Source organism: Rattus norvegicus, chromosome 4 (genome assembly GCF_036323735.1).
Source record: "Rattus norvegicus strain BN/NHsdMcwi chromosome 4, GRCr8, whole genome shotgun sequence".
Lineage (NCBI taxonomy): Eukaryota > Metazoa > Chordata > Mammalia > Rodentia > Muridae > Rattus > Rattus norvegicus.
This window is the reverse complement of record NC_086022.1, coordinates 81,922,423-81,939,277: the sequence shown is the minus strand read 5'-3', so window position 1 is coordinate 81,939,277 and position 16,855 is coordinate 81,922,423. Positions and strand designations below refer to the sequence as shown.

The 16,855-nt window shown below is 44.1% G+C and overlaps 2 protein-coding genes across 2 annotated transcripts; one reads left to right on the top strand and one right to left on the bottom strand.

Annotated features, from left to right (window-relative positions):
- Window positions 1-4,813: 4,813 nt before the first annotated feature.
- Tomm20l2 (translocase of outer mitochondrial membrane 20 like 2) lies at window positions 4,814-11,471 on the bottom strand. The gene is made up of 2 exons (XM_039109055.2): window positions 11,381-11,471; window positions 4,814-5,304 (listed from the first exon to the last, which is right to left on the bottom strand). Exons 1-2 carry the CDS (start codon window positions 11,469-11,471, stop codon window positions 4,814-4,816), a joined length of 582 nt encoding a protein of 193 aa, XP_038964983.2.
- Window positions 8,564-14,240, top strand: LOC134486767 (igE-binding protein-like). The gene is made up of 2 exons (XM_063286960.1): window positions 8,564-9,310; window positions 11,359-14,240. The coding sequence occupies exon 2, from the start codon at window positions 11,526-11,528 to the stop codon at window positions 12,726-12,728; it is 1,203 nt and encodes a 400-aa protein (XP_063143030.1). The 5' UTR covers window positions 8,564-9,310; window positions 11,359-11,525; the 3' UTR covers window positions 12,729-14,240.
- The last annotated feature ends 2,615 nt before the right edge of the window (window positions 14,241-16,855 follow it).

The window sequence follows — 16,855 nt, the reverse complement described above, 5'->3', positions numbered from 1 at the left end:
CACACCTAAAAGGCCACACCTTCTAATCCTTCCCAAACAGTTCCACCCACTGGGGACGGACCAATCATTTAAATATATCACCCTATGGAGACTATTCTCATTTAAAAAAGCAATATATATATCAAGAAGTTCCAGGCCACACATCCATGCAGGCACACACACACATACACTCACACACACAAAGCTAAGTGAAGTGAATTTTAAATCTAAAGAATCATGCTGTTAAACTTGTAACTTAAAAAATAAAAGAAGCTGGGCAGTGGTGGCACATGCCTTTAATCCCAGCACTCAGGAGGCAGAGGCAGGCAGATCTCTGAGTTCAAGGCCAGCCTGGTCTACAGAGTAAGTTCCAGGACAGCGGAACTACACAGAGAAACTCTGTCTCAAAACTAAATTTAATTTAATTTAAAAAAGAAAACAAAACGCATGGGTCTGGAGATATGTCTCAGTGGTTAAGAGCACTTGCTGCTTCTCCAGAGGACCCAAGTTTGGTTTCTAGCTATGGAAACACCATAGTTGTCTATAACTCCAGTTCTGGGGGACCCAGCACCCTCCTTTGGTCTCTTCTTTGGACGTCCACAGTATAGCATATAAATACATGGATATATATACACATGAATAAAAATATTTTAAAATTGTAACTAAAATAAATATATTATAAACATTTCCTCTGCACAAAAACTACTCTGGCATCAAGAACTTCCCATCAGGGGCTGGAGAGATGGCTCAGTGGTTAAGAGCACTGACTCAGAGGTCCTGAGTTCAAATCCCAGCCACCACATGGTGACTCACAATGGGATCTGATGCCCTTTTCTGGTGTGTCTGAAGACAGCAACACTGTGCTCATACACATTAAATAAATAAATAAATCTTTTTTTTCTTTGTTCTTTTTTTCGGAGCTGGGGACCGAACCCAGGGCCTTCCGCTTGCTAGGCAAGCGCTCTACCACTGAGCTAAATCCCCAACCCCTAAATCTTTTAAAAAATCTTTAAAAAAAAAAAAAAAAAGAACTTCACGTCAATAGTCATTACATTTTCTCTGTGTGTGATTGCTGTATGCTGGGGACAGAGTATTTTCACATCAGTGTTGATGGATACTTCTCAACTCTCACTTTATTCTTGTATTTGCATAGCTACAGCATTGATAAGCCCTCACTCTGCTTTTACTGACCCAAAGAATCCACCCAGAATGTGACTTTTAGGAAGTCAAATCTCATCTTTCTACTGTTTACTTTAGGATCGCGCCAAATAATTGAAGCCTTCCAGGCGCGTTTCTCCTCTCGAAAGGAGAATAGTGGTAAGTGCAGTGCCAGCTCCATGATGTTGTCATGGGGTTAACTGAAAGAACCTAAGTACAGCTCTTAGTCTTGTGCTGGGTACATGGTCATTGCCTCATACATTCTTGCTGCTGTGTTTTTTATTCTCTAGGTATTTTCTGTATATGTTGGAGGGGTACACGTGTGCACACGCACGTAGAGGTCAGAGGATAACCTTGGGCACTGTATTAGTCAGGGTTTTCTAAAGGAACAGAAGTGACGTATCAGACTGAGTTACAGAGTTACAGGGTATAGTTGAAGTAGTCCAACAATGGCTTTCTCACAACAGAAAGGCCAAGAATCCAGGAACTGTTCATTTTCTGGGAGTAGATATTTTAGAGAATCAATCAGGTGCTAGAGTCCTGGAGGATTCCCAGAGAGCTGCTGTCTTAGTTAGGGTTACCATGGCTGTGATAAAGAAACAGCATGACCAAGGTAACTCATAAAAGAAATCAGTTAGGGGCTGGGGATTTAGCTCAGTGGTAGAGCGCTTACCTAGGAAGCGTAAGGCTCTGGGTTCGGTCCCCAGCTCCGAAAAAAAAAGAACCAAAAAAAAAAAAAAAAAAAGAAATCAGTTAATTGGAGGCTTGGAGGCTTAGATTTTTCAAAACTTACTTTAATTGGGTTTCTTGAATGTTTCAACCTCCCTTCTAGCCCACCAACCAGGGGTAGTAGAAGATGGTTGTCTTAGGGTTTTACTGCTGTGAACAGACACCATGACCAAGGCAACTCTTTTAAAGGACAACATTTAATTCAAGCTGGCTTACAGGTTCAGAGGTTCAGTCCATTACTATCAAGGTGGGAGCATGGCAGCATCTAGGCAGGCACAGTGCAGGCAGAGCTGAGAGATCTGCATCTTCATCTGAAGGCTGGAGGAGAAGACTCACTTCCAGGCAGCTAGGAAGAGGGTCTTAAGCCCACACCCACAGTGACACACCTACTGCAAAAAGGCTACACCTCCTAATAGTGCTACTCTCTGGCCAAGCGTATACAAACCCTCACAATGGTTAATAGGATAAGGGAGATGTGGACCTGTTTAGAAGTAGTTCTTTGGGACAATTCCATTTTTTGTTGTCAGGATATCAGCAATCCAGTCCAAAACATCAAACACAAACTAGTAGTGGCAGTCCAGTCCAATTGGCAAACACTAAACATGAATCAGTAGCATAAGTTCCATCCAGAAGAAACCCCAAGGCTCCGCTGAATCAACCTGAGTCCCCACAGAAGTGGCAGCAAGCAGCCAGAATACCACGAGAGGTTCTTTGGCGCTTCTCTCTCTACAAAGTCATGGCAAGTGAAGATCAGTGAAGACCAGCAAAGCATTGAACCGATGCAAGACCGATGTCGACTGTCTGTTGGGTTATACTTATACTCTTTCCATACATCCTCTTAAGTGTCTGCTTCAGCAAAACATCCTCTGATAAGACAGCTTCCAAGAAAACATCACATGACCCAGTTAAGTCTCCAAAGAAACTAAAATTTTCCACTTCAGGGGCTTGCAAACTGTGTCATAGGGTTATTTCATGAGCATCACAGCAGGGATCTTGGTGGCAGCAGGCTGGCATGGCACTGGAGCACAGTTGGGAGCTCATATCTGACTTGCAGAAAGGGAGATCTGACCTGGTGTGGGCTTTTGAAACCTGAAACTCCTCCCCGGGTCACATGTCTTCTCCAACACGGCCATACCTCTTAATACTCCTTAAACAATCCAGCAGTTGGGAACCAAATACTCAAATACATGAGCCAATGGGGCCATTCTCATCCAAACCACCATAGTAGCTGGCCTTCAATTTATGTTGGAATCCCAAAGTAGTTCTAACCCCAGCAATGAACTGTCTCAACAGCAGGACGGGTAAATTGGCCAGCAAGAACGCAGACAAGAAGTCAAAAAGCGAAATCTTCCTTTTTCTGTGTCCTTTGATATGGGCTGCCACCAGAAGGTGTGGCCCAGATTTAGGTCCCAACTCAAATACTCCAATCAAAAAAATCCCTCACAGGTGAGCAAGCTGGTTGGGTTCCAGACGTAGTAAGATTGACAGGCAAGATAGCCATCCCAGGTGTCATTCATTGAGAGCCACCTCTTTTTGTTTCCCTTGTGTTGTGAAGCTGCGTGTCTCTCAGTGCCCTAGAACTTAACAAGTAGGCTAAGCTGTCTGATTAGTAGGCTCCAGGGAGCCATCTATCTCCCCAGTACTGGTATTACAAGTGTGCGCCACAGTGCATGCCTGCTATCTAGGTGGGCTGTGGGGGCTGTGCAAGGCAAGCTCTTAACCAGTTATTGCCCTAGTTCTGTTGTTCTGATTTTTGAGACAAGGTCTCAACATGAAGCCCAGGCTGATCTTGAACTCACTAAGTATTCCATGCTGGCCTTCTAATTAAAGGAGTCCTGCAGACTCATCGTCCCACATGCTTAATTATAGCAATGTGCCATGATGCTCAGCTCACTTTAACTGTTAGGATAACACTATCCCATAATCCTTTACATTTCTTAGCTAAACGCACTGGAAACACGACAGAAGGCCACATACATTCTGTCTCTAACTGGGTGTTAAATCTACCTCTGAAAAATTGCAAAATCCAATATTGGAGTCCAGGAGTTACGTCACAAGAACACCGATCTCAGTCAGACAGGGATAGTTTATTGAGCATTCGCCCCAGGACTGGTCGATCAGGGCTGCAGGCCAGACTTGGGAGCTAACTGCAATGTTGAGTTAAGATCCTATAGGCCTTTTAAGCCTGAAATCCACAAACATCTGTGCCAAGTTACTTTATCAGTCAGGATTTAGAGATAGGGGACTTTCTTAGGAACATGTCTTTGTTGTACACTTATCACGCTTTCAGTGGTTATGTTAGTCAACTGTGACAGATTTGCCACATCTAACACTTCGTGTCTTAATTATCAACCAGGACATCCATTACCCATGTTCAAGTCTCTTTCTGTCAAGTAGGATGTCAGTTCCCAGGGAGGTCTGGAGAACCTTTTCTTTCTTTCTTTTCTTTTTCTTTCTTTCTTTCTTTTCTTTTCTTTTCTTTTCTTTTTTTTTTTTTTTTTTTTTTTTTTTTTTTTTTTGGCTCTGTAAGGTTTTAATGCTCAGTTTTCACAAATACAAGTTTCTACCCAATGTTCTAATCTTTAAAATGCATGTTATTCAACTATTCCTCATAGTCTTTTCCAATCTTTTAAAATCACTAGGCGTTCTCTACCTAAGTGATACTCTGCTCTATTCACATTTGAATTGCATGCCTTAAGAACAAAAAGTCCATGATCTTCTGGTTAACACAGTGTATTTATAAAATGAAAAGCTCTATCGAAATACTTTTCGCTGGGAAAATAAATAGAACAGACATGGATCTACCAAGGTTCACATTCACTTTGGCAGATGTCAGTGTGGGACAGTTCATGACAAGCACAGTTTGCCCTTATCCCCCCGGAGCAGATCAGCTTCCAAGCTAACTGTTAAATTATTTTACTGAGACTCCGTCATGTCGGTACCTGGTTCATTCCACATCACCTTCAGCCGTGCTCTGAGAACTGACAATTCTCTGACTAATGGTTGGAAGCTTGGTCAGAAGCATCTGGAACACTGGTGGTGGAAGCGTCTGCTGTAACACTTGCAGCAACTGCTGAGGCCGTCCACGCACAGCAGCTGCGTCTGTCAGGTGGTCCACACCCTTCTCGTAGTTACTTTGTGCTAATAACTCCCCACCAAGCTGTAACTCTTTGAGGAAGAATTTCTGAACAGCCTCAGCATCTTTTAAATCAGGTAACTTGGAAAGCCCAGCTCTCTCCTTAGCAAGCTTCTGTTTCTCTCTTCGTTCTCGAAGCCTGCTCTTGAAGTTGGAGTCACTCCACCTTGTGCGGTCGAAGTAGATGCAGTACCCGACGAAGAGGGTACCGCACATGCCCGCGACGCTGGCGCTGTTTCGGCCAACGGTCTTCGCTCCACAGGGCCTGTGCCAGCCGAGGCAGCCTGCCTGGCATCGGTTGGCTCCAACCAATCAGAGGACACCAGCCGCTTGCTGCCGCCTGTCTGTCAGAAGTCTTATTTCAAGTAACCTTTTTTATATTGATGCAGGTGTTTCTCTTGTGTTGGGGTCCATCCCAGGGGCAGGTTATAAAAGCAAAAACCATAAAATCTTGTACATAGATGTGGGAAGTGCTGCCTGGTAATTGGCTTGGTTAACTATACAAAACAGTTCTAACTTCTGCTGTGATTGGTTTTCAAGAGCACAGAACATAATTACATACAGATTATGTAATAATAAATGATTTTATACAGAATATTTAATCAACCTGGGCATGCGTACTGGCTGGTTCTGTGTGTCAACTTGACACAAGCTGGAGTTATCACAGAAAGGAGCCTCCCTTGAGGAAATGCATCCATGAGATCCAGCTGTAAGGCATTTTCTCAGTTAGTGATCAAGGATGGGAGGGCCCATTGTGGGTGGTGCCATCCTGGGTTGGTGGTCCTGGGTTCTATAAGAGAGCAAGCTGAGCAAGCCAGGGGAATCGAGCCAGTAAGTAACATCCCTCCACGGCCTCTGCATCAGCTCCTGCTTCCTGACCTGCTTGAGTTCCAGTCCTGACTTCCTTTGGTGATGAACAGCAATGTGGAAGTGTAAGCTGAATAAACCCTTTCCTCCCCAACTTGCTTCTTGGTCATGATGTTTGTGCAGGAATAGAAACCCTGACTAAGACAGCACGAGAAAGTTTCCTGGCAATACCAGAAACAACCCATGAGAAAAATTTCCTTATAATATTTGGTTTTTTTTTTTTTGTTTTGTTTTGTTTTTTTTTTTTTTTTTGGTTCTTTTTTTCGGAGCTGGGGACCGAACCCAGGGCCTTGCGCTTCCTAGGCAAGCGTTCTACCACTGAGCTAAATCCCCAACCCCCATAATATTTGTTAACAGCACAAAATGGCAGGCTAGACAGGCTAGGTAATGCTACCCAGGCTTTTAACCTTCTACCTAAACCTCAACAACACAAGGCAGCAAAAATGAAAACTGGCTTGGTATGGTGGTATGACTTTGATCCTACCACTAGGGAGGCACAAGCAGGCAGATCTGTGAGTTTGAGGCCACCCTGGTCCACACAGTGAGCTCTAGGGCAGCCAAGGCTAACATAGTGAGAACCTATCTCTAAACAATCAAAATCCTGATCCCTTCAAACATTAGAAAAGGGCTGGGGGAAAATACCACCTCTTCAAGAAAACACTGCATTATCAAAATTAAAATATATGGGGCTGGGGATTTAGCTCAGTGGTAGAGCGCTTACCTAGGAAGCGCAAGGCCCTGGGTTCGGTCCCCAGCTCCGAAAAAAAGAACAAAAAAAAAAAAAAACTAACTTAAAATATATGTTTATTTATTCTTTTTGAGTGTGTGATGGTTTGCATAAGCTTGGCCCAGGGAATGGCACTATCAGAAGGTGTGGCCTTGTTGGAGGGAGTGTGTAACTGTGAGGTGGGCTTGGAGACCCTCCTCCTAGCTGCCTGGGGATGCTCAGTCTGTCCCTGGCTTCCTTCCGATGAAGATGTAGAACTCAGCTCCTCCTGCACCATGCCTGCCTGGATGCTGCCATGCTCCTGCCTTGATGATAATGGACTGAACCTCTGAACTTGTTAGCCAGCCCCAATTAAATGTTGTCCTATATAAAACTCATGTTGGTCATGGTGTCTGTTCACAGCAATAACACCCTAACTGAGACAGAAGTTGGTACCAGGAATGGGTTATTGATGTGAGGGCCTGACCATGCTTTTGTGTGGAGGAATGTGGATTTTTGGGACTTGGGATTTGGAAAACAGTGGAATGCTTTAAATGGGGCTTAATGGGCTATCATAGTAGGAATTTGGAAGACTGTTACTGAAAGCAATTTGAACTATTTGAACCTGGCCCAGGGTGGTTCAGTGAAGAAGAATTTCAGTATGTGGCCTAGAGACTGTTCTTGTGGTATTTTGGGGAAAAACGTGACTGCTTTTTGCCATTGTCCAAAGAGTGTGCCTGAGGTTAAGGTGAAGAGATTTAGATTAATTGCTTTGAAAAAGGAAGTCTGAAACAGCCTGGTGTAAATTCTGTTGTGTGGTTACTAAAATTCATTCTTATGAAGAGCATTTTAATGAAAAAAGGGAAGTTGAAAAAAAAAAATACATGGTTCGAGTATTAAAGGGAAACCAGGAAGTGAAATGGAGCTGAATCCTGTGTTCAAGGATATTAAATTGAATTAAGGAAGTAATGACCTTGGGGCTAATCCCACCCAGCTAAGTTAGCTCCAGGCAACTTAGTACAAACCTTTAATCCTGGGAGGCAAAGACAAGCAAATCTTTGAGTTCAAGACCAGCCTAGAACAGAGCAAGTTCTAGGTGAAGAAAAACTTAAATCCAGGTGTGGTAGTACACACCTTGAATCCCAGGAGACGGCATAGAGATCTCTAAATTCAAGGTCATTCTATAGAGCAAGGTCCAGGACAGCCAAGCTTAGGCAGTGAAGGAGTTAGAGAAGAGGAAGCTAGTGATAATGTAATAGATCAAGGGGGCCATGCTCCAGCTCCTGGGAGCAGCAGAACTCAGCAGCTTCAGCCATGTGTCTCTGGCTTTATAGTCAAGAGGAGAAGGAGACTACTGGGACAATTGATGCTGGTTAGCTGGAGCTAAGAAAGAGATCAGCATCACTGAGGTGAAATCTTCTGGGAAGGGTTCTCTGAGAGCACAGAGAAGCTGTGTTCCAGAGATAACCAAGGTTGTACCTCCTGCTGCAGCTGTACTTGGTAATGTGTAAGAGTCACCCAGGTGGTACTGGCTTTGAAGACATGAAGAGGTCATGAAGAACAGCTGAGGCTGGGTACTATGAGAGGCCGTGGAAGGCCATTGGTGAAGGTGCAGCCTCAGTTGCAGTTGACGGCCCAGAACTGAAGGGGTCATGCAAAGGAGTTGAGGCTTGGCACCATGAAGAGAGCCTGTGAGAGGCTACTGGGGAAGCCTAGTTGCAACAGAAGACCCCAGCGTATTGAAGGTGCTGGTACCATGGGAGGATCGCCAAGAACAGCTGAGGCAGTGGAGTGGATCACTCTGAGTGTTACAGAGGGCAGAGCTGGAGAAGTGAAGCCAGCACTTTGGAGGATCATGTGAGATCTCAGACATTGAAACAAGCTGTAACATTGAAGCTGCCTTAGAGACACAAAGATGTTAAAGATGCCAGAGCCCAGGGCTATCTGCTGAGGAAGGCTGCTAACAGGGAGCTCAGGAGAAAGAAATTTGTTGTAGTCGACAAAGATGAAAAAAGGAGTTGAAGGTCTGAAGACTGCTTTAACATCAAACATGGAAATGGCAGAGTTTGAAGTTTGCCCAGCTGGTTGCCTGTCTTTTTTTGTTTGTTTGTTTAAGATTTATTTATTTATTTTATGTGAGTACACTGTCACTGTCTTCAGACACACCAGAAGAGAAAATTGGATCCATTACAGATGGCTGTGAGCCACCATGTGGTTGCTGGGAATGAACTCAGGACCTCTGGAAGAGCAGTCAGTGCTCTTAACCACTGAGCCATCTCTCCAGCCCTTGTTGCCTGTCTTAATTAGGGGATTATAGTTACGTGATTGAATGGATCTCAGAAGAGACTGAACTTTGGACTTTTAACATTGTTGATACTGATATAGACTATGGGGACTTTGGAAGTTGGACTTAATGTACTTTATTATGCTATGTTTAGGTATGGCCTCCATAGACTCATGTGTTTGAACAGGCCTATGGAGGCCAGGGAGTGGAATGTGCTGGTTTGCATATGCTTGGCCCAGGGAATGGCACTGTTAGAAGGTGTGGCCTTGTCGGAGGAAGTGTGTCACTGTGGGGAGTGGACTTGGAGACCCTCCTCCTAGCTGCCTGAGGATGCTCAGTCTTTTCCTGGCTTCTTTCAGGGAAGATGTAGAACTCAGCTCCTCCTGCACCATGCCTGCCTGGATGCTGCCATGCTCCTGCCTTGATGATAATGGACTGAACCTCTGAACCTGTAAGCCAGCCCCAATTAAATATTGTCCTTTATAAAACTTGCATTGGTCATGGTGTCTGCTCACAGCAGTAACACCCTAAGACAGAGTGTTTCTTTGTTTTCAAGACAGGGTTTTTTGTGTAGCCCTGGCTATCCTGGAACTCACTCTGTAAACCAGGCTGGTCTCAAACTCACAAGAGCTCTTTGCCTCTGCCTCCCAAGTGCTGGGAGTAAAGGTGTGGCCACCACCACCACCCAGCTTATTTATTTGTTCTTCTGAGGGCTTTGGAACTGAAAGCATGCACCACCACACCCCATTAAGTGTTTGAGTCAGGGTCTAATGTGTCCCAAGCTGGCTCTAGCTAGCTCTGTAACAGAGGATAACCTTGAGCTCTGACCCTTTTCTGCCTTGGTGTGCCCAGCTAAAAACAGCTTGTTTTAAAAGTCAAGCCCATTAAATAAATAAATAAATATTAATTGAAGTGGCAAATTTGATGCTGTTATTGCAAACTAAAAATGACAAGTTGATTAGTTACAACTGACAAAAACAAGCAGGGAGTGGTAACTCCTAGCTTAATCTGTCTGAGTTTAGTTCATCTCCAGGCCAGTTTGGTCTCCATAGTGAGTTCCAAGACAGCCAGGGCTATGTAGAAGGACCTGTGTCAAACAAACAAACAAACAAACAAACAAACACCTGTTAAAGAAACTTTAACGTGCTGGAGAGTTGATGGTTCAGTGGTTAAGAGCACGGATTGCTCTTCCAAAGGTCCTGAGTTCAAATCCCAGCAACCACCTGGTGGCTCACAACCATCTGTAATGTCCGAAGACAGCATATATATATATATGTATGTATATGTATGTATATATATGTATAAATGTATATATGTGTGTGTATATGTGTGTGTGTGTATATATATATATACATATATATATATATATATATATATATATATATATATATATATATATAACTTTAGCGTTATCAAATATATCTTGAACCTAAACTTTAGTTGCTGGACCTTTAAAATCAATCCCACTGTAGTGTAATTAATACCAACAAAGCATGAATGAGAGTCTGGTGGGAAAGTCTTTTTCTCCGAGGTGCTGAGCATTATGGCTCTGCGCTGCTCAGCTGGAGACCCTAGCCCTCACCCTGGCTCTGATTTAGTGCATGGGTACACTGCAGTGAATAGCCATGTACAGGCAGTAGAAGGACTGTTTCCAGGACTCTGCTGATAATACAGTCCAAAGTTCAAGGCCCACAGCCTACACACATCTTCCCTCTAAGGTCCCAATTATCTCCAGGTTTCTTACCATAGCAACCAGCAGCACTGCCACAGAAACTTAGGCTTGTGTTGCGTGTTGGATAACTACAGAAGTCTGCATGTGCTCAGTAAAGATAGTTTTTACAAGGTTTTTTCTTTTTTAAATTTTCAGTTCTTCCCAGTTTCCTCCTCTGCCCACCCGTCTTTGTTTCTTTCTTTCTTTTTTTTAAATAAATCTTTTTATAACATTATGTAGTTATACATGTGTTTTGTGTGCATGAAGCTCTTCGAACACACTGTAGGAGGGATGTAGTGAGCCATATTGGATTTGGGCCTGGATAGCTCAAAGTGGCTATGTGACTTTTGGCCACACATACTCCTAAGAGCCTCTCCCATGTATTTACGGCACAGGAAGAAAAGACCAGACCAAGTAGTAAACACCCGGTATCTCCACTGCATGACCTCTGCTGAGCCCGGCTGATGCATATGGAACCGACACACCTGGACCACACCTGGGTGGTGGTCAACTTACTTCTGCCTTTTACTTCCTCAGCCTTTATCCTGGAGATTTAGGCTGGTCTTCTCGGATTTCTCCCTAATTAATTCAGATCTCGAAGTCGGTCTTTTGTCACGAGCCAGGTAGTCAGGAGCCAGGTAGTCACGAGCCAGGGTTTCCCACTGTGCTTCCCAGATATTACCTGGGGAACTTGGGTATATAAGTGGTGAATAAAGCTACAGGACTCTCTCTCTTCCTCTCCTGGCTTGACACGAATAACCTGTGTGTGTGCTTTTTTCATCCCGTAGGCTTTCGCCCAATTCTCGGTACCAGGTCGGTGCTGGTGCCGACAATTGGAGGTCCCACCGAGATCGGAGAAGAAAGGGGTACCTACGGGACGTCCCAGGAGCCCGGCCGGCATAGGAGAAGGGACGGATTGGGTGAGTGGATAGTGGAAAAGGAAAATTTTCGTGCCATGGGAACTGCGAGTTCTACTTCACAGCTAGCTGATCAGGTAGTTACTTTGCTCGAGCATCAGGGAATTGGTATAAAAGAAGAAACAGTTGAAGAATTTATTAAAACCTTAGAAAAGACTAGTCCTTGGCTTTCCCATTCAGGAGAACTTAATATTCCTGATTGGGAACAGGTTATGAGAGATTTGCAAAGAACGCTGCGGAAATATGGCCCTGAGAGCATTCCTGCTGCCACGCTTTCTTTGTGGGGATTGGTCAAGGATGCTCTCTTGAAAATAAGGGGACGGAGGTCAAAGATAGAAAGAGCATTTGGAGCAGCACAAGATGATGCCTCTTGTAGGTCCTTACAAACCTCTGATCCAGATCAGGATTCTAGCTCAGAGGAGGAAAAAGGAGAGACATCAGTAAAGGAATTAGAGGTGCCTAAGAGAAAGATTAATAAGCACAGGGCCACTGAAAGATCAGGATCTCGTCCCCCTAGTGTAAATCCCTTCTTTAAAGGAGAGGGAGCTACTGCTTCTGCCTATGAACCCTATTCCTCCTTGGAGTGGTGTTGTGAAGACAAGGCTACAAGGAGAGGGGTAATTTTCTCTGAGCCTCCCCTTGGACAGAGGGTGGCATTTCCTATTGTTGAGGTCCCGGACCCCAGCAATGCGGATCAATCCATCAGACAGCATGCTCCTTTGAGTTTTAAGGAGTTGAAAAACCTGAAAGAGGCAGTCTCTGCCTATGGTCCCCTCGCTCCCTTTACTTCTGCCATTTTTGAGTCCTATGTTGCATCCACTTTGACTCCTGGAGATTGGCAACAGTTATGTAGGGCAGCATTGAGTGGCGGAGACTTTCTATTATGGAGGGGAGAATTTCAAGAACTATGTGCGCAACTAGCTAGACTTAATGCGCAAGCAGGATTTCCCCAGAGGGATCTAGAAATGTTGACGGGAACAGGACAATATGCGGCCCTTCCAGCCCAGATTCTATATGATCCTGCCGTTTATGCTCAAATTTCCACAGCGGCAGTTAAAGCTTGGAAGGCCCTGCCCAATAAGGCAGCTGGGGAACAATTATCGAAGGTAGTACAAGGACCCTCGGTACCTTTCCAGGAATTTGCTGATAGATTATTACAGTTGGCTGGGAGGCTGTTTGGAGACATTGATACTGCTATGCCTTTAGTGAAACAATTGGCGCATGAGAATTCTAATAAATGATGCAAGGAGGTTATTAGATCTCACAAGAGTAAGAGTCTGATTGACTATATTAAGTTGTGTAAAGAAATAGATGGGAATTATGTAATGGGACAGGTTATCGCTGCGGCCATGCACAAGGGAAACGGAGGAACCATGATTTGTTTCAGGTGTGGACAACCTGGACATCTTTTTTTTTTTTTTTTGGTTCTTTTTTTTCGGAGCTGGGGACCGAACCCAGGGCCCTGCGCTTCCTAGGTAAGCGCTCTACCACTGAGCTAAATCCCCAGCCCCAACCTGGACATCTTAAAAGAGGGTGCCCTCAGAACAAAAAGATAGGAGACTCTGGATTATGCCCTGGGTGCCGTAAAGGCCATCACTGGAGAAGTGAGTGTAGATCTAGGGAAGATGTTGAAGGGCAGCCTTTAAACTTTCCGGGAAACGGGAGACGGGGCCTGCTCCGGGGCCCACAAGCCAGAGTGTACGGAGCCATGAAAACTTCCGAGGTAGAACCTACCCCGACACAGTTTATCCCTCAAACCAATCCTTTTTCGTCAAGGACCTGGTCAGAGGGACCCCAGGAAGCGCAGGACTGGACCTCTGCTCCTCTGCCAGAGCAGTGTTAACCCCTCAAATGGGCCCCCAGACACTTGGCACTGGGGTACATGGGCCTCTGCCCTCTGGGAGTATAGGCCTTTTGTTAGGCCAAAGCAGTGCCCTGATGAGAGGAATAAAAATCTTTCCTGGAGTGATTGACTCCGATTTTACAGGAGAAATTAAAATTATGGTTTCTGTAGAAAAAGGCATTGTAGTTATTCCTCAAGGGGATAGGATAGCTCATTTGGTCCTTTTGCCCCAGTTTCATACTGATAATCCTGTGTTTAAATCTGCCCGTGGTAATCAGGGCTTTGGGTCCACTGGGCCCGGAGCATTTTGGGTGTCCTCCTTAGAGAAGCGTCCCACGCTTACTCTATGGGTTGAAGGAAAGCCCCTGCGTGGGCTCCTGGATACCGGAGCTGATACAACTGTAATAGCTAAAGCTTTCTGGCCACAGGCCTGGCCGCTAGAGATATCTTACTCCACCTTACAAGGAGTGGGGACAGCTACAGCTCCTCTAAAAAGTAGCAAGATTCTTAAATGGAGAGACGAGGAAGGACATGAGGGATGGTTTCAGCCTTTTGTTTTAGAGCAAATACCTACCAATTTGTGGGGACGAGATGTGCTCAATGATATGGGGGCTGTGCTGACAACTCAGCCTGTACGAAATGTGATGAGGAAACAAGGCAAACCTAGTAGTGTAAGCAATAAAACAGACTTGGGAAATTTATCCTAAGGGTCACTGTTAATAAGCCTCCGAATGTTAAACCTTTGCCCATCACCTGGAAGTCTAATGATCCGGTGTGGATTCCACAGTGGCCCCTATCCAAGGAAAAATTGGAGGCAGCTCGTCAATTAGCACAGGAGCAATTAGAAGCTGGTCATATTGTTCCTTCCACTTCCCCTTGGAATACACCTATTTTTGTGATTAAGAAAAAGTCTGGGAAGTGGAGATTATTACAAGATTTAAGGGAAATCAATAAAATTATGATACCTATGGGACCTACTCAGCCTGGTCTCCCAGTCCTGTTGCTATACCTAAAAATTGGCATATGATAGTTATTGATTTAAAGGATTGTTTCTTTACTATTCCGCTACATCCTAAAGACTGTGAGAGATTTGCCTTTAGCATTCCTTCCATAAATTTTCAAGAGCCTTCTCATCGCTATCACTGGGTCGTGTTACCTCAGGGAATGGCCAACAGTCCTACCATGTGTCAGGTGTATGTAGCCTCTGCCTTAAAGCCTTTAAGGCAAAAATATCCACAGACTTATATCGTCCATTTTATGGATGATATCTTGGTAGCGGCTCCAGATGAAAAACAGTTGTTGACAGCATATGCTGACTTACAAGAAAATTTGGCTGCTGCAGGACTAGTGATTGCCCCTGAAAAGGTCCAAAAAGACTTCCCATATCAATACTTAGGACATGAATTGTTACAAAAAGGAATTCGCCCACAAAAACTTAAAATTAGGTTGGATACACTAAGGACTTTAAATGACTTTCAAAAATTATTAGGGGATGTAAATTGGCTCCAACCGACGTTAAAATTAACCACAGGACAGTTGAAGCCATTGTTTGATATTTTAAAAGGCGATTCCTCTCCAAATTCACCTAGACAATTAACACCGGAAGCTCGTGAATGTTTAAATTTAGTACAACGGGCTTTGGAAGAGGCTCATCTTAATTATATTGATTATTCTAGACCTCTTTTATTTCTGATTTTTGTATCTGCCTATTCCCCTATGGGACTTTTTTGGCAAGATGGACCTTTAACGTGGGTTTATTTACAAGCTTCACCTGCGAAGATAGTGGTGGCTTATCCTCAGGCCGTTGCTCAATTACTGTTCAAGGCTCAAAGAATTAGCTTACAGACTTTTGGTAAAGAACCAGATCTTATTATTACTCCTTATACCAAAGAACAGCTACAGCATTTAGCCCAGGGACTTACAGATTGGGCTATTTTAATATGCACAATTGTTGGTCAATTTGATAACCATTATCCTGATAGTAAGATTTGTCAATTTTTCAAAATGCATCCGGTAATTTTTCCACAAATCATTGTTAGTTCTCCTTTACAAAAGGCTCGTTTAGTATTTACTGATGGTTCCTTCAATGGTAGTGCTGTGGTAGTGTCTGGAGGGAAGGTAGAGGTTCCTAATTGTTCTGCACAGCTAGCCGAATTGAAAGCCTTACAATTAGCTTTGGTTATGTTTCCTGATGAACCTTGCAACATATACACTGATAGTGTGATGTGTCTCAGATTGTTTCATCCCTTGAGACCGCTGCCTTCGTTGCTCCTGTTTCATCCATTTGTGCCTGCTTATTACAAGTACAGGCCTTGCTGTGGCAGCGTCGGGAACCTATTTTTGTGGGCCACATAAGAGGTCATTCCATGTTACCTGGCCCCTTGGCACAAGGCAATGAATTAGCTGATTCTTATACTCGATCTTCATGTTGCTATGTGTTAATGAATGGTACTGCCTATGATAAAGCTTTACAAATGCACAGAAAATTTCATCTTAATGCTAGCTCTTTGATGTTTCACAATGGAATAACTAAAGAACAAGCAGCTCAAATAGTCAGTCAATGTCCCCGGTGTGCCCCGTTTATTTCCTCTCCCAATTTGGGGGTTAACCCAAGAGGGTTACAACCTAATGATATTTGGCAAATGGATGTTACCCATATTTCTTCCTTTGGGAAGCTACGGTTTGTCCATGTGTCTATTGATACCTATTCTGGCCTGCTCTTTGCCTCTGCTCATAGTGGAGAGAAAATTAAAGATGTTAGAAGTCACTGCGTACAGGCCTTTGCCTTTATGGGAGTCCCACGACAATTAAAAACTGATAATGGTCCAGCATATACTAGTGGGCCTTTTAGAAAATTTTGTGAGGATTATGATATTGTACATAAGACTGGCATTCCTTATAATCCTCAAGGACAAGCTATAGTAGAAAGAGCTCACTTGACACTTAAGAATTATCTTGAGGTTGGGGATTTAGCTCAGTGGTAGAGCGCTTGCCTAGGAAGCGCAAGGCCCTGGGTTTGGTCCCCAGCTCCGAAAAAAGAAGAAGGAAAAAAAAAAAAAGAATTATCTTGAAAAAACTAAAACAGGGGACCAGAATTCCCCACCTGCTAAACTTGCCTTTATTACCTATATTTTAAATTTTTTGTTAGTAGATAAGAATAACTGTTCAGCAGCAGATAGACATTGGAAAGGAAAAAGACACAAGGAAGGTATGGTCCGTTGGAAAGATTTGGCCTCAGGAGTATGGAAGGGACCTGACCCTGTCTTAGTTAGGGTTAGGGGTTCTGCTTGTGTTTTTCCTAGAGATGCTGAAGCACCCATTTGGATTCCTGAACGTTGTGTTCGTCCTGTCTCCATGGAATCCGGTACCGATGGAGACCGTGATCCTGATACCAGTGGGAATAAGGAGCACACTCCAGTCAGCAGTGATGTCCACCAATAGGACGCCAGAAAAAGCAGCTGCCCTGCCTGCTGACCACTGCGTGTGTCCCGTCCCACTGCGGCCTGCGCTTCGACCCTTTGTGCA

What these genes read in the sequence shown, in the direction of transcription:
- Tomm20l2 (XM_039109055.2), bottom strand. Translation starts at nt 11,471, where the DNA reads ATGCCGGCCGGGCTCCTGGGACGTCCCGTAGGTACCCCTTTCTTCTCC. An exon ending in TCGGCACCAGCACCGACCTG is followed by an intron (nt 5,305 to 11,380) that starts GTACCGAGAATT and finishes GATTGGTTGGAG; the next exon opens with CCAACCGATGCCAGGCAGGC.
- LOC134486767 (XM_063286960.1), top strand. Translation starts at nt 11,526, where the DNA reads ATGGGAACTGCGAGTTCTACTTCACAGCTAGCTGATCAGGTAGTTACT.